General features: G+C 37.7%; 2 protein-coding genes across 2 annotated transcripts; both read left to right on the forward strand.

Annotated features, from left to right (window-relative positions):
- The first annotated feature begins 10,036 nt into the window (after positions 1-10,036).
- On the forward strand, positions 10,037-10,981 carry LOC128123864 (olfactory receptor 6-like). Its single transcript, XM_052760148.1, has one exon. The coding sequence runs from the start codon at positions 10,037-10,039 to the stop codon at positions 10,979-10,981; it is 945 nt and encodes a 314-aa protein (XP_052616108.1).
- A 14,159-nt stretch (positions 10,982-25,140) lies between these two features.
- LOC128094917 (olfactory receptor 6) lies at positions 25,141-26,097 on the forward strand. Its single transcript, XM_052713520.1, has one exon. It carries the CDS (start codon positions 25,141-25,143, stop codon positions 26,095-26,097), a length of 957 nt encoding a protein of 318 aa, XP_052569480.1.
- Positions 26,098-27,968: the final 1,871 nt, after the last annotated feature.

Consider the following 27,968-nt stretch of genomic DNA (forward strand, 5'->3'; position numbering starts at 1 on the left):
GTAGGGAGGAGTTGATAAGTCTGGTAAAACTTGGGTTCTATTCTTTCATTTCTTCCTTTGTTCTTTTGTTCATTTGTTCGATTCTCCCTTCCTCCCTCTCTTCTTCACTTCCTCCCTCCCTCCCTCCCCCCTGCAGGAAAGGGCTCTAGTTTATGGGTAAGATCTATCCCGGTATTGTTTGACAGTTGTAGCTCATACAAATCAAGTGCATTAAAGGAAGCATGGGCTACAAGAAGGAAAGCACACAAGCCAATAACTAATCTGTGAAATAACTGAAGCCCAGAAGGTGAACATTCTGTTGTGAGTTTCAAAGGAAGGAAGTAAGAAACTAAGACTTTTAGACAGATTTTCATGTATTCTGGGTTGCCATTGAGCTTTCCATGTAAGGAAAGGAGCCTGGAACTCCTGAGCCTCTTGCCTCTACCTCTGAAGTTCTTAGATTGCAGCTATGTGCCTTTGTGAGCATGGACCAAGGCTTTGTGTTTGCTATGCAAGCACTCTACCAACTGATATACATCACCAGCCCAAACTGTGAATTTTTGTGCTGGTAGTTTATTATTTATTGGATCACAGTGGTTTCTGGCTCCATTTCCAAATTTCCTGAGGTCATTGAATGAGTGCTTTTTCATTTCCATGGCTGCATTTTAAGAAGACCAGCAGGGCTAGGGTTGTAGCTTAGTTAATGGTGCTTCCTACCACCTGTGAGACTGTGGCCAGTCCTAAGATTATGGAGAAACAAGAATGAAGCACATAGAACTTGCTACATGTACATGTACATGTCCAGTGAATATGACTAGAGGAAGAGGAAGAGGATGAGGAGGAAGGTGTGGAAGAAGAAGAGACAATAAGTACAAGAAGTACTAGGTCCAGACTTCTCCACCAAATTCCAATTAGTTACACATACATAGAATGATTCAGATCCTCAGGGACTGACAAAGCTTCCCTAGGATTCGTCACTTCTCCAGATGTCCGTCTTAGTATATATTATTTTACATAGAACCCCATACATTTCCAAAGAACATGCACATAGCTTAAATATCTTGACTTTGAAGAACTGATCTTAGTCTTTTAATATAAAGAATGAATAAATGAGTAGTGTTGCATATGTTTTCTAACTGTAACTTGGCTCTCATTAGCCAATTTTCCCACAGTAATCCTTCCTCCATACTCTCCCTGGTCTCTGGTAACCACCATTGTATTCTCAATTTGTATGAGATCAACTTTTTCAGAGTTCACATGTGAATAACATCATAGTATGCATATTTGAATAACACTGGGAAAAAGACATGTCCATAAAGGTACACACACACACACACACACACACACACACACACACACACACACACACATGATATTACAGAATGTATACACACACATTACTATACCACTTAGTGGTATATACATATACATATGTATATATATAATTATGTGTCAATTAAAATAAAGAAATAATAGAAAAGCAAAACACTGGTATATCTTAAGACACACATAAACAAATTAATGTACTGTTTCATAAACCTAGTTAAATTTCTTTTAAAGGGTTTTGTAACTTGGAATCACATCAACTTGCATATAGGAATAAGACAAAAAAATGCCATGACCACAGGTAGAGGTTTAGTTAAGGTATAATCAGGAATCCACTGATGCGTAGAGATTTAATTTTTTCTGTCCAGGTCCCCTGGACATATGATCTTGGCAGTACACAGAGCTTCCCTAGAGTCAGGACAAATGCCTATGTTAGCCTCCTGAGAAGACAGAGGTGTCTTCATCTAAGCCAACATTAAGTGAATGTGAACTATATTCTCCTGTCTTTTTGTGTCAGTGCTGTAGTAATTTCCATCCAGCATAAACAAGTACTAGACATTGACTTCAGAGAATGTAAAAACCCACCCACAATGGCCCTCTCTAGTATAAATGTCTGAAGAGTTTTCCTTTGTCTAAGAGGACAGTTTCACTATGGTGAGTGGTTGGAAGCACCAGGTGAAATTATTTAGGTCTGAAGAAAGCTCTATGAGGAGCTATGTAAAATGGCACCATTTCTGGGCTTATGTGGGATTCTGAAGGAAATTAATAGAATAATGGAAGTTCAGTGCACAGTATATCTTACTCAGGTTCGGAGAAATTTGAGTTGGTGGAGGATATTCAGAGCATTTGACAAGGATATAAAAGATATGTTTCTTGTTCTAGAAAAAAATCTATCAGGCTGTATTGTCTCTTGAGAGCAAGTATTAGAGAGTATAAAAGAATTTTGTAGCGCAATGATAGGACTCTTTTCATAATATAGAGATATTCAGGCTCAGTGTTGTTTATTCTGAAAACAAGTTAATAAAAATGGAGAGAATTCTTCATTACTCAATGGTTAAATATAGAGCTTACTAAGAAGAAAGAACATTAGTAGCAAACAGAGTGGAGCAGTATTTTAATAAAAAAGTATGCCTGAGTACATGAGAATTCATTAGCAGAAGAACGGGAAGAGCTCCTACGTGATGTGAACTTCAGTGGAGGCCAGAGTTCAATTTTAACTTCTCAGACCTTGGAAATATGTTTACTAGTTACTCTCTTAGGTATCTGAATCATAGTCCTTGGGATCAGAGTCTTGTGTTTTACAACTGTTAGGTCTCAAGTCTGGCACAAATGGCTAACTGAGGTGCTTTTCAACATATCAAACCCTGGCCTCCAGGTTCTCCCAGTATCCTTAGTTCCTATCTGTTTACAGGTTCCTGGCTGGCATACCCCACACCCTACCCTGAGCTCTCTGCCCAGGGACTGGGCTGCCCTTCCCCCATCTGCTCTGCTTTGTAACCAGTCAGCGCAGGAATATTACTAAATATGGGCTCATAGTTATAGTCATGTGTGTCCTGAACCTTTAAAATACACAGGTAATAGATCACAGGCAAGGAGAGAGATCTCTGAGTCTCTAGGGGCAGGAGGCACATATCTACCAGATAGCACATGTTTGACACATCCAGAGCTTGCACTTTTACAACAATCGTATTTCCAAGGTCTACTGTCATGTCTTTTAATTACAACAAACTTATTGCAGCTGTGCAATCCTCACACCGGTGCTGAATCCTTTCATCTACTGCCTAAGGAACCAGGAAGTCTAGAATGCTATCAAGAAGAGCTCAGGAAGCGGCCAGTGCTTCCTGCTCAGCTGATCACTCTGTCTTGAGAAGAACACAGTACCCCTTGCACAATGTATCATGACAGCAACTGTGGACCTGTTTGGTATTAGCAGTTCTTCACAGACATGAATTTCTAAAGAAAGCATGGTAGAAAAGTAAACAAAATCAAAACCTAAACTCAAAAGGGAAGGAAGACACAACTTATTGCTATTAAAGTAAACTATTATTTTTTGCTGTAGACATTTCAGTAACTTACAAATGATATAGTGATTCAATATGTTGAATGTTTATTACAGATTAATTACATATAATTATATATTTAGCATTTATTTAATATTTGTAAAGTGTCAAAATAAAACTAATGCTCTCAAAAATATCTATTGGTTCCCATCAGCTTTGAATAAATTCCAAGTTCCTTAGTTTCCCTTTCAAATTTCTAAGTCCGGTCTTAATGATCCTATTTGTAACTTCATGCCATTCACATGGTGAAACTTTAAGAATGAATCTCATGTTGATATTAATACTATTTTTTAAAACTCAAATTTATGATCCAATGTTTTTTACTATATGCTACCACTTCATATTGAAGAGACTTAGGAACCAAATTTCAAATCTACATGAATAAAGAATATCTAAAATTGCAACTCATTTTTAGTTATGAAAAATCTTAATTTTGTTCATTAAAATACTTATGAGATGAAAATGTATCAATAAGTTACAACTAAAACCTAGCAAAAAAATGTTAGTTAATAGTAATGTGCCAGTCTTGGTTTCTTGTCTTTATTTTTTGTTTTAGATTTCCTTATTTTATTTTATGTGGGTAGACTTTTTTCCTGTATGTATGTATGTATGTATGTATGTATGTATGTATGCATGTATGTATGTATGCGTAACATGTGTATGTCTGGTGCCTGTGAAGTTCTGAGGAGGGCATCAGTTCCTCTGGAACTGGAATTTTGATTGGTATGAATCATCATGGGAGTGCTTTGTATTGAACACAGGTCTTCAAAAAACAGCTGATGAGTCATCTCTCCAGCTACAGATCCTTGTTTTTTTTGACAATTTTTGATGCCACTGAAACATGGAACATGGTTTTAAAGGGAAATGAAACTGAATGAGGGATGTAGGAGAAATTTCTTTACTATTTTTGAAACGTTTCTGTAAACCTAACATAAATCACAGTTAAAAGGTATATTTTAAAAAGGAATGTACTGAGCATATTAGTTTAGGTGGACTATCGTGTTCTTAGTATTTGGGATGAATTACTTCAAGGCTCTTCTGACTTTCAAAGTTTCCACTGAGAATCAGAATTGTTCTGGTGGCTTCTCCTTTATGTGTGACTTGTGTCTTTTCTCTTGCAGCTCTCAACACACTTTCTTTGTTCTTCATATTTAGTGTTTTAACTATGATAAACCAGGAGGATTTTCTTGTCTTACCTGTTTTGTGTGTCTGTTGTGTGTTTCTTGTAATATGCTATTTACTAATAGTCTATTTATACTAAATAATTTAATAGAATTTGGGCTGGTTCCCATGGCTGATAAGGGTATGTTGTCCATTCCTTTTTGATTACAGTAAAGCCTATAGAAAACACATTAGCCTTTTGTGAAAATTCACTAAATACATGCGTTTTCTTTATCTAGCAGTCGAAGTGCTATCCATTGTGCCACGGAGCCAGGTAATGCATACATTTAAAAACAATAGCTGATTAAAAAGAGACTTAAACTAAATAATAATTGTACACAGTCACTACTTTATGCATTTTTAACTCTTACAAATTATACGCACTCTTGAAATCTCGGCTAGATACTGGCATAGGGGAGTGGACAGACCCATCCAACACAGAGAAAAAGGGTCTGTGGGGGTGAACTCCTCATTTTCTCTTAGAATCATTCCTCAGGGTGAAATTTCCTTCTCTGAATTTTATGTTCCATAGTCTCAGTTAGTAAAGTCCTGTGATCCCAACCTCTCTAGAATTAATACCATCTCACCATGTATCCTTAGACAAAGGTTATAAATGGAGGAGGAAGAAGGGCAGGCTAAGCCCACTTTCCACCAAATTCTTATTAATCTAACAGATTCTCAGGGATTTGGTCAAAGAATCATCATGTTTCTCATTTCTCCAGGCACAGTTACTATCAGGTGCTTTTGACTACTAGAGTGCATCTTTTGGGCCTTTATTCTTAATAAATGTCCAGCACTGGATTTAGATTTTTTGATTATTTGGGGGCATAAATCATAGCAGAGATTGACAGATTACCAGGCTGTGGCAGCCTGACAGACAGACAGAAGGAGTTGACACTTCCTCCTTAGCACACAGAAGGTATATTACAGAGATCCATTCAGTGACTTAATGTGTTTGAGAGTTCAAGGCAATGGGCATGGCTTCTATTCACTTTTGAGGCCAAATTACTTTGTCATCTCTTGTATATTCTAATCATTCCATAGTCTTTCCTGTGCTACTGTTTAAACAAAAACCTTTCTCAACTCATCCCTGCTGATGAAATTCTGGCCAAGCTTCACATCCCAGCACAGACAATAGTTAACATTTGTGAATTAGTCCCAAGAAGTTTTAGAGCTGTTTTTCTGCTGTTTTGAAATTTTATTTCTGAGTATTCTTAGTTGACTCTTCTTCCAGCTTCACTGAGTTATGGTTGACAAGTAAAAACTATTTACTGAAAGTGAATACTATGATTTAGCATATGTATATATTGTGAAATGATGACCCAAATCAAGCTAATTAGCATGTTCATCACCTTACCTGTGCCTTTTTTGTGTGTCTCACTCACTGCAAATTTCACCTATACACTTAATTATAAATTGTAGTCATTGTCATTATGCTATACATTCTATTTTCAGAAATGATTCATCTTAGAACTGAAAAAATCCACCCTTGGGCTAATATTTCCTTTTCCTTTCTGATGCCCTAGGACCAACAATTACCATTCTATTTTCTGTTAATGAATGCAAATTTTAATAAGTTTCCACATGTAGATGGGATCAGATGGTATATATATCAATGATTCTGATTTATCTCACCACATGGATGTCTGATTAATCTATGCTGCTGTGAGTAATAGAATATCCTTATTTTTTTTTTTTTTTTTTTTTTGGTTTTTCGAGACAGGGTTTCTCTGTGTAGCTTTGCGCCTTTCCTGGAACTCACTTGGTAGTCCAGGCTGGCCTCGAACTCACAGAGATCCGCCTGGCTCTGCCTCCCGAGTGCTGGGATTAAAGGCGTGCGCCACCACCGCCCGGCCTGAATATCCTTATTTTTAAAGAGTAAATAATGCTGAAGCTGGAGATTTGGCTCAGTGCTTAGGAATATTTGTTGCTCGACAGAGGACCAAGGTTCAGTTCTTAGCACCCACATGAGAGTTTATAATCCTTTGTAATTCTAGTTCTTGGGAATCCAGTGCTCTTTTCTGGTGTCCATGGGCACCAGGTATGCATGTGGTATGCATACACACATACATGGAAGTGAAATACTCCTATACATAAACAATAAAATAAATAAATCTAAAAATGAGAGTAAATAATGTCTTTGCACAGATAAACCACAATTCCTTTATTAATCTGTTCATGTTAGCTTACCTTCAGTGATCTTTTCTTTAAAAATACATTTTTCTGTTTCATTATTTATGTCTCTTTAGTCTTTTTTATTTACATTTTTCTACTGATTTAAATTTAGGTTATTCTTTTCTATCTAGTTTCTTGATATATCGATGTAAGTTTTTGTGATTTTATTCATACCATATTAATAAATACAAATAAATATGATGCAATATTAAACAGAACTTGATAAGAAGACAGAGGTTCAGCTTTTCAAGTTCTTTGCATAGCACACTAAGTTTACTCAAAGCCAGGACAGGATGATCTAAGCTGGTCCTTGGGGAGAAGGCACAAGAGAAATAAAGATAAGCAACTTCTGAATATATATCCTGTCTCTTCTTGTCTTGAAGTTGCTGTAACTACTATGCAGACCAAGGACCTGTTTGCTTCTCTCAGGAGTGTAAGACTCCACAGACTAACTCCCTTTCTCATAATCAGTGTAGATATCTGAAGAGTTTTCCATTCTCAGAGTAGAGAAAGGTGGATGATGGTTAGTGGTTGGTGATAGCAAGAAAGGTTGATGGACCCAGAAGAAGGTTCCCAGAAAGATGAGGAGAGGCTCAGCGGTTAGAGGCTGTCTTCTTTAACAAGAGAAAAAATATTCCAGGAATACAAAGTGGGTAACAAAGGGTCAACATACCTTTACTTAAAGTCAGGCAATCGTGACAAATGCACACCTTGTAGCTGTTAGAGGCACAGAAAATACATTTTTTACTCTAGAAGAGGTCAGTGAGTGTTGATGTCCCTTAGAACAAGTAGATTCAGGACTGCGAAAAAGAGGGAGCAGATGAGATGAGATGAGTCAGGGATCACAGACGAGATGATTCTGTTTTCCTTTAGGCTTCATACTAGATCATAAATTATGAAGCAGGAATTGGTTGTGCTGGATTAACGAAAACAATTCACTAAAAAGTAAGTTAGAAAAAAGTCACGAATGATCTATAATTCAGATATTTTTCATGGATGCTATGTTTCAATTTTCAAACAAATTCTGATTATTTTGTTCCCTGAACTTTAATAGGAAAAGTGAACAAAAGAAAGAAGAATAACTGTATGTGTCTATGAGTACACATGAGTGAAACATGCACATTTTTATGACTGAGTAAGTATCTGTGGGTGTAGTGTAACTCAATGGTAGTCACTACTGGTAGGAGCTGATTATGAATTGAGTCTAAGTTAAGTGCCTCCTATGTACTGTTTTATTCAATTCTCACATCTCAGGTGAAGTTTATATGTGCCTTCATGACTTTTCATTTTTATAGGAGAGGAAATGGGAGGGCATACTTGTTTAGTGATGCAGAACACAGAGCTACCAAGTATTATTGTAAAGAAGACTGAAACCTTGCCCTGACTGCTAAATCCATGCTCTTAGATTGCATGTAGAGGTGAGTATGAAGTAAAGCGTGTGGCTCTTGACAGAAGTGTAGATTGTTATACATGGGATGAGTTTATACCAGATGTCTTCCCTGAGCTCTCTTTATCTTAATGCAGGGTCACTTGTTGAACCTGGAGTGGGTCCTTTCTGATAGTCTGGCTAGCCAACTTGCTCCAGCTATTCTTTTATTCCAGCATGCTGGGATTACAGACAGGTCACCATGCACACCTACAATTTACATGGGTGTTGGGGATCTGAACCCAAGTCCTCATGCTTGATGACAAGTTCTGCATCCACTGAGACATCTTCACAGCCTCTTGATATAGTTCTTGTAGATGTCTTTTAAGTGGACATTTCCAATAGTTACTATAATATAAAAATTTCAATAGACTCCAATTGAAGAAATCATGGTGGGTCAAAGGACTATAGCTAAAATATCACTCAAAAACTAAACATATTGAGGATTTTATGGTTGAATGCTAATCTCCATCATTTTATTTCAGAAATGAACAAATGTGTGTTCAGTAATTTCTTAGTTAAACAGAAATAGAATTGATGTGGAGGGACAAATGTGTCTATCTTCTCTAACAAAAGATCTTGGAACGGTACTGACATTCCAACCAGTCTCTGTAGGTAAGAGTATTAGGGTAGAAGTAATTTTTTTCAAACAAAAGTCCTTTATTCTGTTTTTTTAAAATATTTTTTCTATAATAGAGAACACTCACAAGCAAATTCATCAAAATAAGGCCCATTTGATTATTTTCAGATGTCCTTGAAAAACAAAGTGCATGCGCCATTCTATACAGCTGCCGTGTTGGATTCTGTGTCAGTCACATTTAACAGTATAGACACATGAGTCTGCTAGAACTTTTTGGAGTCAATAACCTTCCAATTATAATGAATGTTCCATCATATATTAAATAAACTGTAATTTACCAGAAAATACATATGTGAACTTTTCCTTCATATTTCTATTAATTTTAAAGACTGTAAAATACATGCAGAGCCAGCCTAGATTTTTTTAAGTATTTTATTTTTTTGAGAATTCCATGTATGAGAACTTTATGTACAAAATTTTCATCTTTCACCACTCCACCTACAAAGCCTAATGATTCCATTTAGTGTGGCATGTACACACATGTGTTTAGGGCTGACCACTTGTGATTTGATAACCTATAAGGGGGATCATCCATGGAGAAAATAGTTTCCCTCTCTCAGCATCCATTGATTGCTTGAAGGCCTTCATGTAGGGATAAGGCCTTGTGAAAATTTCTTCATTTGTATTGGTACATGTCAACTGGTCTTGTTTAGGGAATCATATTCCTTGAAATTTAATGAGTACACATTTTCTATCACATCTAGGAGACATTAGCAGCAGATGGCTTCATCACCAAGCTCTTACAATCTTTCTTTCCCCCTTCTGTGATATTTCTTTAGATTTAGGTGTAGAGATTGCATTGCAGATGTATTAATTGGGATTGGGCACTACATAGCCACTTACTTTTCATTTTGAACTATTATGGATCTTTGTAATATCTTCTATCTGCTGAGAAAGGAGCTTTGCTGAGCTCTGAGACTATACTTATCTGGCTGGTCTGGTATATAAGCTACATGACCCTAGTCATACCTGAGAGTAGAGGGAAACTCAGCAGCAGACAAGATTCTGGTGAACTCACCAAGGTGTGTTGGTATATGGGCAGTAGCAAAAGTGAACTTTTGATTCTGGAAAAATTTTCTAAAAAATATTTTGATGGAAATTATTTTATCTCATTGAAGAGGAGAGTCTTTATTAATACAAATTTTATTATGAAACTTATTCACAAGAACAGTGAATTACTAACTCATTTTTTTATCTGATGTTCTAGATAATTGCCCTTATTTGTGGTGCTACCATAGAAGACGTCAACATCTCCCAGTAACTTTGGTCATGCTGGACATGAACATCACTCTTGTCAGTGAGTTCATCCTGGTGGGCTTCCCTACAGCCCCTTGGCTACAGGTCCTCCTATTCTTTCTTTTCCTTGTGGTCTATATGTTGATTATAGCAGAGAATCTTGTAATTATATTCACTGTCTGGGCCACTGGCTCCCTCCACAAGCCCATGTACTATTTCCTAAGTAGCATGTCCTTTCTAGAGATCTGGTATGTCTCTGTCACTGTCCCTAAGATGCTAGATGGATTCCTCCTGCAGAGACGGCACATCTCCTTCACAGGCTGCATGACCCAGCTCTACTTCTTTATCTCACTTGCCTGCACAGAGTGTGTGCTCCTGGCAGCTATGGCCTATGATCGCTATGTGGCCATCTGCCACCCTCTCCGATATCCAGTCATTATGACCACAGTTTACTGTATGCAGCTGATGGCCCTTTCCTATTTCAGTGGTTTCATGGTCTCTGTTGTCAAAGTGTATTTCATTTCCCATGTTGCTTTCTGTGGCTCCAATGTCATGAACCACTTTTTCTGTGATATCTCACCAATCCTCAAATTGGCATGCAAAGACATGTCCACAGCTGAGTTAGTAGACTTTGCTTTGGCTATTGTCATCCTCGTCTTTCCTCTTATCACCACTGTGCTGTCCTATGTCTACATAGTGTCCACCATTCTGCGCATACCATCCACCCAGGGAAGAAAGAAAGCCTTTTCTACCTGTGCCTCCCACCTCACTGTGGTCATAATTTATTACACAGCTATGATTTTCATGTACGTCCGACCCAGAGCTATCGCATCTTTTAATTCCAACAAACTCATCTCTGCTGTGTATGCAGTACTTACACCCATGCTGAATCCTTTCATCTACTGCCTAAGGAACCAGGAAGTTAAGGATGCTATCAAGAAGACCTTGGGAGGTGGTCAGTGCTTCCTGCTCAGTTGATCCCCTTGCCTTGAGATAAAGACATTGCTAATGTAATTTATGAGAGTTGTCATGGTCCTTTTATTAATAGCTTCACTTCACAAAGTTGGACTTGTAAAGAAATCACAGTACAGGCAAAACCAATAAATAAATAAATAAATAAATAAATAAATAAATAAATAAATAAAGACCTAATATTTATCACTTCAACCATGAGCTTTTATTAACAACTCTGGATAGCTATAGTGCCTTGAAATTATTTTATACTAATAGACATATAAGATATCGAAGCTATTGTTAGTATTTCACTCAAAATAAGGTATTTTGATTCTCAGAGCACTTTATGGTTAGCTGGTTGATATTGCAAATTGAGAAAATAAAGTACAATGAGGTTAAATAAGTTGTCCATAGTTGAAACTAAATTAATATAAATGCCTTTGCCTGAGCCCAGGAATCTTGCTTAAAAATACATTCTATCACATTGTCTTTGCATCTCTAATCTGTAATAATAGCTCTAGAGGACATTAGCCGTCAAAGATTGATTTCTGTAAGGAAAAGTACAATCTAGTGATTAATGTACATAGAGAGATGTGATGACAACTTACAGCAGTACTGTATTGATTGTACTATTTGTAATTGCACTGAGTTATTGATGAAAAATACTGTTGGTTTATATAATAATAATTATAATTTTGTAACTCTCTTCTATGCTTAGCTCTGTTTTTCAAATATTTCTCTGTAGAGGTGAACTTAATTGTTTCCTATGTCAAAAATTGATGTTCCTGAAACTTTTACCAAATGAACAGTAGTTACTGATACTGATGTAGGAGCAAGGTGAGTTGACTAGTCAGCTTTGGCTGCAGCACCTTTTCATCATAGACGATGGGTTCTCAGTTTTCAGTTTGTGTTCCAGTTATGGTAAGCCTGTGCATTGTTTATCACCATTTCTCCATTATGCCCCCATGCTTTGCTTTATGGGCTTCTTTTTCTTTGTATAGTTTATTGCCAAGGAGAAAAGAGGAGTTGATCAATCAAATGGACTTCAGGCTATTAGCCTCTGGTTTCATTCAATTGGGCCAATGGAAAGTGTCATCAGGAAACGGAAAGAGAGAGACACACACACACAGAGAGAGAGAGAGAGAGAGAGAGAGAGAGAGAGAGAGAGAGAGACAGAGAGAGAGAGAGAGAGACAGAGAGAGAGAGACAGAGACAGAGACAGACAGAGAGAGACAGAGACAGAGACAGAGACAGACAGAGAGAGACAGAGACAGAGACAGAGAGACAGAGACAGAGACAGACAGATAGACAGACAGAGACAGAGAGAATGAGAATATTTAAGAATTTTTTCCACTGGATGACGTGACCCCATGAATTGTAACAACTTGTGAGCTAGGATCCCCTTATCTTTTAATTTTTTTGGGTTGTTTTTTATCAGAGTAAACAGACTGTACTGTAAGGTTTGTGGAAGTATGTTGTTTCAAGTACTTCTAATCAATCACTGAGTTTCACTACCTCCTAGAATAAAACCCATTTTTTAAAATATCCCTTTGGGATTGAGTAAGTGGGAAAATATTGAGAGAATGGATGAACATTCCAGGTTAATATTTAGCTTAAGATTCTGGGACTAGGGTTGACACAGTTGGTAAAGTGTGGGCCACACAAATATGAGAACCTGAGTTTGATCCTTAGTACCCATGTAAAAAATTTAGGCATAGTGGGACATGCTTGTAATCTCCGTAGTGGGGAGGCAGAGACAGATGGATTCCTAGAGTTTGTTTGTCAGTCAGCCTAGCCAAACTGGTATGTTATAGGTAAAAATAAAAGACTTTATAAAAAAAAGTGAATGACTTCTTGAGGAATGACACTAGAGATTGTCCTCTGGCTTCCACATGCATGAGCACACATGTGCACACACATGCACCTACTGTATTCACCCACATACACAAAGACTTTGGTGTTACCAATTGTTAGCTCTGTAACTTTCATAGGTCATCAGAAATTCAGTTTCCTCACCTGTAAAATGTGCATGATAATATCTAAATTCAAAATTGGAAAAAGATTAAAAGATAATGAATATATATAGAAAACATCATGGAGCTTGGTATAACTTTTTCTAAGTTATTCAATGAAGTCCAAGATAAGTTGAGTGTTTCAAAAATATTTTTAAGAATAAGCCGGGCGGTGGTGGCGCACGCCTTTAATCCCAGCACTCGGGAGGCAGAGCCAGGCGGATCTCTGTGAGTTCGAGGCCAGCCTGGTCTACAAAGCGAGTTCCAGGAAAAGCACAAAGCTACACAGAGAAACCCTGTCTCGAAAAACCAAAAAAAAAAAAAAAAAAAAAAGAATAAGATCCTGGATACTCTATGAGGCTTTCCTCTTTTTTTTCCAGTTCCCATGTGGTTATTGATACCACACCTGTCAAGAAGGAATTATTGCTGTTTGTGTTTAACTTCCATTTAGCATTAACAATGTCTTGGTTATAGCGCTCTACCCTGTAAATAATAATTTGGATATAAAGAAAATTTCTCATTTTAGATTGTAAGTTTCTTATATATCTGTTTATGGCTCAGTTCCCAAAATTAATCCTAATTAATATGCATTCAATTGTCAATAACCATATGATGATTCATTCTCTGTCTTAACATATATTTTTAATGTATAGCCATAATGACTATACCTTCCAAAATTTCTAGCATATCTCCAATTGCAAAATACTACATTCTTCCCAAAATGTTTAAACTTTTGGTTTTATGACTGATGTGACTATCCTGGATTTTCTTTGTCTGTTTCAACAGTTTTTATAGACTGAGGTTAGAAAGCTTAAAAACCTTAGTTTTAAGGTCTTCACTTATCTTTAAATGCTTCTCTGAGACTTATTATTATATTTCAATTTTAATTGAAGATTATAATTATAAAAGTTTATAGGGGACAATAGATTTGACATAGATTCACAGTATGGAATGATTAAGGCATTTCTAATACCTCATATTTTTGTGATGAATGAAAACAGAGTCTAACATTCCAACAATTTTGAAGTATATGGTGTACTTCCACTATTTGATATTGTCACTGATCTGAACAATAAATCACTAAAGCTTATCTTATCACCAAGTCAACCTTTAGAAGGGGAAGATCTTGTCATATGTGACAACATGGATGGACCTTGGAGACAGCATGCAAGTAAAATAAGCCAAGCACAGCAAGACAAATGCTACATGGTATTAGGTGCATGTGGAATCTATCTGAGGTGTTAACTCACATACGGATTGCATTCAGGGGGAGGTAGGGTGTGGGGCATTCCTTAGCTTATGTGGATTAAGGCAGTTATGATTCACTGGTCATTCATCAGCAACTGCAACTTGCTCTACTGTAGCCAAGATAAGAGTTCTAGAGTCAAAAACTGACTCTGACATTCAACCTAAAGAATTCCACTACAGTCTTTGTGGGAATGTTATAAGTAATAAATGTTCTTTTGCTTAATAGAATTTGAGTAAATGTTGCTATTAGAATGTTGATAATACAGGCACCATAGGAAAATCATTACTTGTTCTGAACCATTGTTTTCTGATCATAAAACAGAAAAGAATAATAACCTTTTACACATCTGAAGACTTTGCCATGGATTAGGCATATGGATTGTCAATATTAGTCTCAGTTTCTTGTGAATGATTTCTATGATGGAGCCATGGTGCTTTTATGGCTTTGTCATTGGAAAGCTCACATGTTTAAAACAGAAATGATCGTAGTCTTCTCAATGTCTGAAGAATGTTATGGTAATAAATCACATACTGTAATATTTCAAAGGTCTCTCCAATATCTGTGATATCCTAGAGTGGCAATGTTTCAGTTATTAATAACTGTAGTAAGCCTAAGAAAGGTGGGAAATCAGCTCTTTGTAAGCATACATAGAGCAATATCATATACACCCCACATTAACAACCAGTTACAGTAGTTATTTTCTTTGAATTCTTAATTTTTTACTTGTTATAAAATGAAGTCTTTGATTGAATGAATAAATTGATATATTTCTATTTTTATGAAAATAAATTCACATCTTGTTTTTAGTTACAGAGTTAGTACAGAAATGTGCTTACATGACTGTTGTAAAGATCACACTAAATTTTTGTCAGCTAATTTTTTCTTGGTCTTATCTAATAGAAGAATGTTTAACAGACTGAGAAAATAATCATATGCAATAATTTTTAGCTTTTGCCCTTTAAATTGCTGTTGTCAAAGAGAGGTGTATGAAGAAATAAGGTTGTAGGCTAAAACATATTTTCACATATTTTTGAAGATCTGTGTCCTTAACTTGTTAATAGATGATCAGGTCTGGATCATTTCTGACTAGGTCTGAACCACACAAAATCATTTCCTGTTCCATTGGCCTAATTTCCAGACTCTCAAAGACCTGAACATTTTTCTTGTTCCTTTTCTTTATTTCAGAGTCTAATCATAGTTGTCTATCTAGTTCTTAGCATTCCGAAAATAACAGAAGAGATGGAATAACTGGTGAGAACAGAAATACTCTAAGCTGTTTATTCCATGTATACTTTCCTACTTTCCTCTTTCCTACTCTCCTTTGCTCTGGATTCCTTTTTGCTTTCCTCTTGGATCTCTAAGAATGAATATTCCTGTTACTAAGCTTCTAAAAGGAAGAGCCAAGAGAATTCTTTTTAAAAGATAAGAGGGCCAATATCGTGCTACATAGATGACAAAACTGTCAAATTTGTTTTATCCTTAATGTTTACTTTCCTAGCCCTGTGTACAATTACTTATTTTTAATGCTTAGTAGAAGAGAGTGGACACAAAGTTGTGTTTCTCCCTAGAGCCTAATACGTATCAAAACTTCTATGAAATTCTTTTGCGTGTGCTTTTATCACCTCAGCTGCATCCTCTTTCAAATATTAACACATTAAAGAGACACACACAGAGACTGAGGAAAAGAAAGGCTTGGGACCTATCCAGATCTGGGTTCTGCCTGGGAGAGACAGTGGGAGGAGTCAACATATAAAGCAGCCAGGGATTTTTGGCAGAGAAACAGGTCAAGAGCAAGAGTCACAGCAAGAGTGACAAACAACACAAAAATCTCTCCTATCCTGGGCTCTAGAGGTATCAAACAAGCCCAATAGTAAGTGTAAATTTTGGATTTAAATTTTTCTAATATATGCAAATTGAAGTGATGTTTCATTTTCCTTGGATCAATAACAGAATGAGTTACCATTTTCTTGGACTCTAGACCCTGTAGCCTTTTTAGTAGAGAAGAATAAAAGCTGTGAAACTCTTGGGCTTTATTGAGAAACAATAAAGATCTAGAACAGGCTATTCCAAAGGCTGCTTTCTTTCTTTTCTTTTTTTTCACCTTTTGTTTTCCAATCCCTTTCAGAAACAAAGACAATGATTCATATGTGATAAAGCTTGTGTTCAAGAGGACACCTGTCCATCAGTCTGGTAAGAAGACAACTAAATCAAGATATCTAAACTAAACTCAAACTAGGTGACCTGCTTCACCAGGGCAGCAAAGAAAAGCATCAATGAAATGTGGTTAGTGAGATATCCAGTCGTAATTGTATTTCATAACTAATTTGCTTATCAAGGGTCAAACACAACCCAGGGACTGTGATAGAAAATAGAGATGATAAGGTAAGTAAAAAATCAGATGAAACTGGTATTTTCAAGGTGTCCATAAATCTAACAATGAAAGGTAAACAAAACAAAATGTTACCATGTGATGCTTGAAGGTGCAAAGTGTTACAAAATCAGAGGTTGCAGTGAAAAACAGCTGGAAGGTGGTAAGTGTGTGAGGAGGGAAGTGGATGGCCATGGTTGGTTTGGCAGAGGATAATATTTGAACAAGTACTTTTCTAGATGCATAAATTAGGAAGAATTTCAGGAAAAAGGGAGAGTATGTGTGACTGGACCACTGTGAAGAGTAACATACTGAAGCGCTTCACACTTTTCAAAGTAGCTCAAGCTTGTGTTGAGTATCTAGCAAAGAAAGAATATTACTATTTAGAGGAACATAGGGCTTAGATCATAAGGGGCACATGCAGCAATGTTAGGAGTACAGGAAGAAATGGAGGGATTTAATGCACATGTTCACATTCATACTTAGGTAAGGTCACTCAGACTGCAGATAGGAATGGTATTTAGTACTCTCTTAAACAGCTGGTGAACAGTCTGCCGGTTATCTGTGAGGGCCCCAGAGCCATTCTCGGCCCACTGTTTTCTGCTCAGACTTGGAAGTTTGCTTTTCCTCTTAATCCAGCCTTCCACCCCGGGGTAAACATACTCCCCTCCTTTGCAGTATTCCTCTAGTTCTCATCTCACTTTCTCTTACTTCTTCAGAAAACCTGTCTCACCTGGAGCATCTTCTCGGTCACCTACATCAGTTTTTTTTCTTCGACTCAGCAGGCAAGCCACTGTCTTTCTCTGAACCAATATTCCAATTTTACCACTACTTTCTAAGAGTTAAAAAGTACATAGGGCAAAGTCAGTCTGTGGCTGGATCAGAGGTCTGCCTACTGTAGAAGGGTGGTCAGGCAGACTCACATGGTGTTTAATGAAGAGTATTACAAATGTTAGGAGTTCTTAAATGTTTTATAAACTTGAAAGTTTCTAATGAGAAACAATTTTAGACATTAGTAACTTTGGACTGATCACAAAATCTCTGGACAAGAACCAGAAGCTAGATGGTTCAGAAACTTAGGGTAGAGCCAAACACAACTGACCAAAAAAAAAAACCACCCCAAAAATTCAATGAAATGATTCTTAATAGTGTTTTGTTCTACTCATAGATCAGTGCCTAGCCCAATCATCATTAGAGAGGCTTCCTATGGCAGCTGATGGGAACAGATGCAGAGATCTACTCCTAAACATTAGGCAGAGCTCTGGGAACCCTGTGGAAGAGGAGGAGGAATGATTGTAGGAGCCGGAGGGGTCGAGGACACCAGAAGAACATAGCCCACAGAATCAATTAAACAGGGCTCATAGGGGCTCACAGAGACTGAAGCAGCAATCACCAAGCCTACATGGGTCTGTGCTACATCCTCTGCATACATGTTATAGTTGTTTATCTTAGGCTGTTTGTGGGACTCCTAACAGTGGGAGTGGGGTGTCTCTGACTCTTTTACCTGCTTTTGGGAGCCTTTCCCTCCTACTGGGTTGCCTCATCCAGCCTTGATATGAGGGTTTGTGCCTAGTCTTATTGCATCTTGTTATGCCATGTTTGGTTGATATCACTGGGAGGCCTGTTCTTTTCTGAAAAGAAAAGGAGGAACAGTGGATTGGGGTAGAGGGGAGGTATGTGTTGAGGCTGGTAGAAATGGAGGAAGGAGGCTCTAGTCAGGATGTATTGTATGAGAAAAGAATAAATAAATTAAAAAAACTTAAAAGCTCAGCTTCCATGTAGAAGCTAAATTTTAGATGTAGAATTTGGGTAAAAGGTCTTGAAAAAAGAAAATCATTTTCATTTTAAGGATCAAGATGAAGGGTCATGAAGGATCTGCATGTGATCAGTATAGAAAAGAATGGGTTATTGATACAGAATTATTTGAAGAATAGATTAGGAATATAGAAGAAAGGATATACATTTATATATATTTATACACACATACATCAAGAGGGGGGAGAAATATTTGATATTGTTATACAGTAAAAACAAAGTAGAAATGATATAAGTTCTGGAGAATGACAATCTTACATTGTAATTCCATCTCTGCCACTAGTAGCTTGTGTGAATTTATATGTATATTGACTCTTTTACTTATAATGTGGAACCAGTAATAGCTACCTTATTGTGGTGTGGTGAGAATTAAGTAATATGACATCTAGAAAAAGAATGGTACATATTTTGCCGTGTGACATATCCAATAAATTATTATTGTTATCACTATAGATTATACGATCTTGGAGTGACCAAAAGCTGTCATGAAGAATGAAGGTAGTAAAAGCAAGGTAGAAAAACTTGGTGAATGTTCAGCAAGGTAAAAATGTAGGGCAGGAACCTCGTGTGATCCTCAGCTACCAACCCAGAGTGATGGAGCATGGATAAGGATCTAGGCAATGCTTAAAGTGATACAGTCTGGATAAGGATCTAGGCAATGCTTGAAGTGATACAGTCTTACCAGTGGTTTTAAGATAAACCTGTAACTCAACAATAACAGAATCACAGGCCAATACTAGAGGTTTTGTAACAGAGACTCAACCCCTTTCCACATGTGGCCAGTGTGACAAGAGGTATTTGTCAATCTGTTGTTATAAGCGAAAAATTAGTAGGTTCTATAAAAAAGTGTACAGAGAGCTAATCCTACATAACCCCACCCTCCAGCTTTCTCACTACTCATCTCCCTTCTCTCTGCCCCAATTATTTCCAATCAAAATCCAACTCTATTATTCATTTCCACTTCTTCACACTGTACTTTTTTTACATTTTTGGTTTTCTTTCCTTGGTAGTTATCTCCCTTTTCAAAACCCTGCAATGCTTCATGCAGTCCAAACTGTGTATTCAAGGCTTTCTGAGTTCCCTAGACAAGAACAATCTGTCTCTGCCTTGGATTCTCAACATACTTGATATTTTAATGTGATACTTATTACATATGACTCTGTTTCTTTCTCTAGGTCAATTGCTAAATAACTGCATTGTTTACTGGTTCTCAACTGCTTCCAACTACAGGGCTAATAAACACATAGGAGGAGAATGTAAAAAGTAGGTTCAATGAGTGGAAAATATCTTGTCTGATTTTTTTTTTCTGTGTTGGCTTTGAATTCACGATGCCTCTCCCTTATCCACTGAATGCTACGGTTATAGGTCTGTGCAACTACACTTGTTACAAATTGACGATTTAAGATGGAAAAGACTTGGATATTTCTGGAGAGGTAGTAGTCATAGAAAGGGGGCAGTAGAAGAAAAGGAAATCAAGAGGAGTTAGCAGATATCCAATGTCCTAAAGCAGACACAGAAGTATGATCAGTAAAGAGCAGGATGGTTACTTTTTGTTTATTTAAGAAATTTTTTACTCATTTTGCATACCAACTACAGATCTCCCTTTCATCTCTCCTCCTCCTCCATCCTTCCAGCCTTCCCCACCCCCCACCCCACATCACTCCTCAAAAAGGGTAAGGCCTCCCATGGGGAGTCAGTAAAGCCTGGTACATTCAGTTGAGACAGCTTCAAGGCCCTCCCTACTGCATCAAAGTTGAGCAAGGTGTCCCACCATAGGTAATGGGCTCTAGAAAGCCAGTTCATACACCAGGGATGGTTCCTGATCCCACTGCCAGGGGGCCTCTCAAACAGACCAAGCTAAACAACTATCTTGCTTATGCAGAGGGCCTAGTCCAGTCCCATGCTGGCTCCACAGATGTTGGTCTAAAGTTCATGAGTTCCCACTAGCTTGGTTCAGTTGTCTCCATGGATTTCCCCATCATGATCTTGACACGGCCCCTTGCTCATATAACAGGATGATTACTTTTCGGGAGACACAATTTATCAATTGACTAGCTTTCAATTGTGTAGGAAATAACTCCTAACAATACCTGCTTAAGACCTTTCTGAAATGCGGGGATTAAACTCAGGTCTTCACACATGCTAATGCTCAATAAGCCACATACCTAAGCCTCTGAATTCTTAACTATCCCAACTGCTCAAAACCTTACTAAACTAGTCCAATAAACAGCAAGTGTGAACCCCGCATTAGAAGAAACAATGATCTGCTCACGGTCAGGTCTCTTGCTCTTTACTGCTATGACCTCATGTCTCCCTCTATTCACTCTGCTTCTACCACACTATATTCCTTGTTGTCCTTCATTCTATGGATCACTGTAGGGTGTTTAAAGAGCTGTCTTTTGTCTAAAAACCTCTTCCAGCAGGATACCACATGACTAATGCTTTTCTGTTTTTCATGACTGTGTACTGAGACCTGTCCTTACCATTCTGTTTAAAATATAAACTTATTGCCACTGTTTGCACTCCTGGTTTGTGTGTGTGTGTGTGTGTGTGTGTGTGTGTGTGTGTGTGTGTGTGTGTGTGTGTGTGTTGTTGTTGTTATTGTTAAATTTCTCCATTGAACCTTTCCATTTCTACATTTTTATACATGCTATAGTCACTGTTGATTGCTTGCTTTCTTTTTTAATATGTAATTACTGAAGGGTACTGTACCTTGTTTGTCTATCTTGTTAATTGAGTCACTTAAATGTACAAAGCAGTACTTGTCCCATGGTAGGGTCTCAGTAAACATTTGTAAAACAAATGAATTTAATATACAAAAGAGGTGAGCTAGATGATTAATTTTCTGAAATGTACTATATTTTAGCTATCATCTTTCTTTTCTTTGTTTGTTTGCTTTTTAGAAGGGTATTATTGCACAGCCCTGGCTGTCTTGGAACTCACCATGTAGACCAGCCTGGATCTAAACTTGCAGTAATTCTGCATCCTTTCCCTATTGGTATGTGCTATCCAACCTCATTAAACTATCATAGAATCATCTATCTACTTGTATGAATTTCTCCTGATCAGGGCTCAACTATCCAGGTTCAAATAAGAAAGTCCTATTTATTAGATGGATCTCTCCTCCAGTGAGATATTTGGCAATGCATATTTGTGACTATAAATCATCAGACTATAATTGCTTGTTTATTTGTTTCTCTTCTTTCAAGTCTTCAGAGAAATCTGACCCTTTTTTTCTTTTTTCTTTTCCTGACTTTCCTGGACCTCACTCTGTAGACTCCTGGTTTCAAACTCACAGAGATCTGCCTGTCTCTGTCCCCTGAGCAATGAAATTAAAGGTATGTGCTACCATACTCAATGCCTACTTTCTATTTTTACTATCTAGGGGAGACCAGACCTTAAACGAGGAATAATTAGCTCCTCCTTACCACTAATGATGCTATATATCCCCTTTCCACTAGTGAGTGAATTGGCTTAGATAGTTGAGGTCTGTTTCAGATTATGAAGTCAGAAAGCAATAAGTCATGGAGTAGAGGTTAGACTTTCTACCTGTGTGTTCCACTGGCAAGTACTTTCCTCATTGCTTTGGTGCTCTCTAGACACTGAGTCTGTTTTCCATGTAAACTGTCCTGTCACATTTCTATAATGTGTTCCATGACATCTTAAAAATCAGACCTGTTGGGTGCATCTACCAACAAACATTCCTTTACTACCTTATTGTAATAGTTCAGAGCTAAGCTATGTGCTTCCTCTCTCTCTTATACCTCTTGGGTGTAAAAGTCTCCTGAGAGATGTAATAAAATTAATTAAAGGATAATTCTTTTTGGTGTAGAAAGAAGTCAAATTTGAGTTCTACTTCCCTATAGCCATTGTCCTAATATATAATAACTGACCATAATTTATGGTCAGTTTGAGGCAGTCCTTAAAAATGGTGAAAATGAGAAATAATTAATGGACATTTAGAAGATTTCACTTATTTCCCATTACCTGCATTCTGCCTTTTTCTTTTGAGGAAATTTCTGTTTCCTTAAAAGGATTTTTCTCTTTAGCTTATTTTATTTATAATTTTATGCCAGCTTCTAACTCTATTCAAATTGTAATTGTGTCCTTAGCTCATATTGTCCCCTGGGGAGCCAGGACCTTTCTGAATTCACCCCTTGAATCCTCCCTTTCCCAATAAGCTCATCAAATACAATTTATGTTCAAGTTGTATCTAAAGTAATAACATTTAAAGTCAAGAATTAGATAGAACCAATCAAGTGATACTTGCTTCAATATTTAAATTTAACCTGTGTTTGAAGAAAGCATAGATTAGGTTAATAAATTAAGTTGGAATTAAATCATATGAGATATGGTATGAATGCACATGTATTTGTGAGTATGTTCATATACCATAGTTCTCCTTTCTCTGCAGTTTGAGTCCCATAATTCTAGTTATGTATAGTGAACTACTGCCTAAAACACTAAGTGGAAAATTATAGAAGTAAATAATTCACAAGTTCAAATTGTATGTTCTTCCAAGCACCTATGATGAAGTCCCATGCCATCCTCCTCTCACGCGAACCATCCCTGTGTCCAACACAGGAGCCCTATTCTGCTCTACCTCCTCCTAGTCGTTGATTGCCCCTCCTGTGGCGGTGCTTATGTTCAAGGGGCCATTGTTTCATGTAACAATGACTCAAAAGTGTAAAACTAATGGCAAGTGAAAAGGTAAATTTTCCTGACATAATAAGGAAAGGAAATAAACTCATTTGTGCCAAGGTTGCTAAGATCTATGGTACAGCAAGAAATCTTGGGAAAGTAATTAAGAGAGAAGATATTGGCTGTATATGACCATATTTAAAACTATACTTTTATTACTGTTTAGTTTATTATTAACCATGATTGTTGACATGTTACTGTGTCTAAAGCATAAATGGAGAGAGATATTAACCAAAGTTTTAAATATCTACTACATATCACATCCATATTCATATATATATATAATTCTCTACATAAGTATATATAATGATTATTTGCATTAGTACAAGCCATATAAAAGGTGTTGACTTTTCTTCATTCGATTTTTAAAGACACTTCTCTAAACATAGGCAGAGGAGTATTACTGGAATCTTCAGAAGATGTACAACTTCTCTGTCCCTCCCTCCACTCAGCCATCTCAGTCCCTCCTGTTCCCCTCCCCCATCCCTTCCCTTCTACAACCCCTCCCCCCCAGTTTAACCAGGAGATCTTAACTATTGTCCCTTCCTGCGGCCCTCCATGTGTGTCCCTCTTAGGGTCCTCCTTTTTACCTGGCTTCTCTGGGGTTGGGGATTGTAACCTGGTTATCCTTTGCTTTCCATCTAATACCCATTTAAGAGTGAGTACATGAAAGAGATATCTTGGTAGAGGGAACAATTAGGGAGTTAGGGAGAAACCTGGTGCTAGGGAAATACCCTAGAATCCACAAGAATGACACCAGCTAAGACTCCTAGCAATAATGAAGAGGGTGCCTGAACTTACCTTCCCCTATAATCAGGTTAGTGACTAACCCTAATTGTTATCATAGAACCTACATCCAGTAACTGATGGAAGCAGGTGCAGAGACCCACAGCCAAGCGCTGTGCTGGGCTCCTCCTAGTCTTCAACTGAAGAGAGGGAGGAGGGATCATAGGAGCAAGTGAGATCAAGATCATGAAGGGGAAAACCACAGAGACGGCTGATGCAAGCTGATGGGAGCTCATGGATTCTGGCCTGTCGTCTGGGGAACCTGCATGGGACCGAACTAGGCCCTCTGAATGTGGGTGACAGTTATGTGGCTCGATCTGTTTGGGGAGCTCCTGACAGTGGGACCAGGACATATCCTGGGTGCATAAAATGGCTTTTTGAAACACATGTCCTAGTGTGGCACACCTTGCTCAGCCTTGACACGGGGGTGTGGGAGGTATGGGGGTGTGTGGGTGTGTGTGGGTGTGGGGTGTATGGGTGTGGGTGTGGGGGGTGTGGGTGTGTGGGGGTGGGGGAGACATGGGACCTTGGCCTGCCTCAACTTAGTGTGCCAGACTTTGTTGACTTCCCAAGGGAGGCCTTACCCTCTCTGAGGAGTGGATGGGGCGGGGTGGAATTGGGGCAGGGTGGAATTGGGGAGTGGTGGAATTGGGGAAGGTAGGGGAGAGGAGAAAGGGAGATGTAAAATGGTATGTAAAATGAAAAAAAAAAAACTTCTTTAAAAACAGAAAAGATGTACAACCATCCAGAATCGGCAGTTATCCTGACCAGGAGGTTTCTAATCTAGTGGTTGTGCTGCTTCTGTTTTATCCAGGTTTTGAACTTGCCCCGTTCCTGGCACTGCCTGTGGGACCATCCTAGGCACGTTTTCCAGTCATTTGGTTTCCTGCCTCATACTTCCTTTTAAAACTTGGAAATATATCAACAAGAAAGTGCTCACCCTTAGTGCCATCTGCAGACCCATTCCTGACTCAGATCCAAAGACCCAAATCCCAAATATGGCCTCATGATTCCGTTTCAATGCTCTTGGCTTTGTGTTCTTTGTTTTAGGTGATCTCTGTTTTTCTTGAGTCATATTGTGGCCTCTCAGGTTTCTCATATCATACACAGTGTAGTTGAAGACTTTAGAGTAAGATTTTTACAACAAAGAAAAAAAAAATCTGCAGTCTAACTGCCCATTCTGCTCTTTTGGATCTTACTCTTGAATTTTCTGATATTAGCATTAAATCCTTTGTCTTTTGGTGATGCAACTATGTGGAAGGGAAACATCACCAACATTAGAGAGTTCATCCTCGTGGGCTTCCCTACTGCTCCCTGGCTGCAAGTTTTACTCTTCTTCATCTTCTTCATAACTTACTTGTTTGTGCTTTTGGAGAATCTAGTCATCATTCTTACTGTGTGGGTCACTGGGTCCCTGCACAAACCCATGTACTATTTTCTTGGTACCATGTCCTTTTTGGAGGCCTGGTATATATCTGTCACTGTCCCTAAGATGCTGGTTGGATTCTTATTTCACCCCAATACCATTTCCTTCTTGGGATGCATGACCCAGCTCTATTTCTTCATATCCCTTGCCTGTACTGAATGTGTACTTTTAGCTGCCATGGCCTATGATCGCTATGTGGCCATATGTTGGCCTCTGCGTTATCCAGTCATGATGACCACAGGGTTTTGTGTTCAGCTGACCATCAGTTCCTGGGTGAGTGGCTTCACCATTTCCATGGCAAAGGTGTACTTTATCTCTCGAGTTGCCTTCTGTGGCAATAATATCTTGAACCATTTTTTCTGTGATGTGTCACCTATCCTGAAATTGGCCTGTATGGACTTATCTATGGCTGAAACAGTAGACTTTGCTCTAGCCATTGTCATCTTAGTGTTTCCTCTCTCAGCCACAGTCCTTTCCTATGCCTTCATCGTCTCTACCATCCTGCATATACCATCAGCCACTGGGCAACGGAAGGCCTTCTCCACCTGTGCTTCTCATCTTACAGTGGTGGTCATCTTCTACACAGCTGTGATCTTCATGTATGTCCGACCTCGGGCCATTGCTTCATTTAATTCTAACAAACTGATCTCAGCTATCTATGCAGTCTTCACTCCCATGCTCAACCCTATCATCTATTGCCTGAGAAACAAGGAAGTCAAAGCTGCCATCAGGAAAACCATAGCAGGTGGCAGAGCCCTGCCCTTGGGAGACTCTATTTCCTGAAGTGACTTAGACATGCATCCCTTGACTTAGCCTCAAAAAGCACGTGTATTGGAGGAAACGCTGTAATTGTAAACTTACTGACTTAGTAGAACAATTTAAGGACACAGAAAAAGATAAAATCATAGAGAAACCTCTTTTTCTGTCAGGTCTTAATTAAATACTTTTTAATAAAGCAGATTTAGTTAAAACATACATTCGCAAAATAACTATAAAAATAATTGTATTACCTATGAAATACTCTGAATAAATAATCAGTTATTACTGAACTATTGCTAATAGTTCTGTTGGTGAGGTTATTGCATTTTGAATTATTCTGTTTTAAAAGTCTTTGACTCAGCAGGTGTACACCAAGAGAGGTTTCTGAAAAATTTTGTAGGTATGAACTATCATTCTTTGATGCGGGTTGGAGACTAACTTTTATAGTCATCCACAACTCATTTTGGTTAGTTTTAAAATTTAGTAAAATGAGAGAAAATTTTCTTTTAACTCTAATAGGAATACTGTAAAGTAGTATATGCATTACCTTCTTATGCCATAGGGAAAATGAACACACACACACACACACACACACACACACACACACACACACATACATACATACACACACATTCTGCTTTACTTTTCTTCTTTTGTTGGAGCTTCTACACATAACATTTAGGTGAAATAGTAGAAGGTTAGACTGTATGAAATTATAAAATTGGAAATGGATTGGCTACTCATTAAAGCATGCTCATTTCAGGTAAAAACAGCATTGGCATTTACATGAGACCAAGTGGTTTTGGTCAGGCACGACTTGGCCTGGATATGAGGAATTTTCCAAGTTTTACAGTATATTCACCTTTTAGTAAGTTTTACTTTTGATTTTGAAAAGACAGATGTTGGATCCCAACAAGTTAACTATACTTTCATGTAGTAATAAGATAACAGAAGAGAAATGGGCTCTGTTTGGCTCAGTAGGAACAATGAATGAGTAAATTCATGGAGTGTGAACTGCTAAGAGTTTAAAAATGACAGGTGTACTATTTTCATCCAACATGTTGGAACCACATTTCATATATTTTAATTAGACTGTTTATTTACTCATTTTTAATTTGCTTTTTACTTTATTTATCTTCGGTTACAGGTCCTACCTTTTTGTATTTAGTGTCATAATGCTTAATGAGGCTGTTATTATGTTTATACAGGTGAAGGAGCTTTATCAAATGTGGTAACGCCTCTCTTATCTATATTTATTTAGATCCTTTTGGCCTTTATTGCTTTTTACCTACCTACCATTCATGTCTGTTAATATTTTCTTTTTTATATTTATTTGTACCTAAAATGAGTACATATTAATTCATAACTATTACAAATATTGAATGACCTCTTAACTGTACAAAAACTTTGTGTCATTTTATACTCCTAATTATAAGGCTATTTTATTGAAATATGTAATTATCCTTTTTTGGGGGGTGTACATTTTTATGAAGTGTGTTTTATTATCCCTTCACTTTCAGCGAATTGTGTCCTGAAAGTTGAAATGATTTGTACAGGCAGCATATAAAAGAACTTTTTTTTCACATTTAGCATTTCTATTCCTTAAACGTTTTTATTCATCTTGGGTAATTTCATACACAAATACAATATATTTAGATCATACCTTTTCCCTGACCTACTCCAGCTCCTCTCAGGCCCCCTTTCCCCCTTCTCCCAAATTCATGTCTTTTTAAAATTTAAAATTTTATTTATTCTTTAAAAATTCATACATGTCCACAATGTATCTTGATCATATCTACCCCTCAGTTCTTCCCACCTCCAATACCCCAGGATCCCTTTAAATTTGGCTTATAACCTGCAGTGACTTCAGAAGCTAGGAAACTGGAGAGGGATCA

This window comes from Peromyscus californicus, unplaced genomic scaffold (assembly GCF_007827085.1).
Source record: "Peromyscus californicus insignis strain IS unplaced genomic scaffold, ASM782708v3 Scaffold_4__1_contigs__length_199733344, whole genome shotgun sequence".
In the NCBI taxonomy this organism is placed as follows: domain Eukaryota; kingdom Metazoa; phylum Chordata; class Mammalia; order Rodentia; family Cricetidae; genus Peromyscus; species Peromyscus californicus.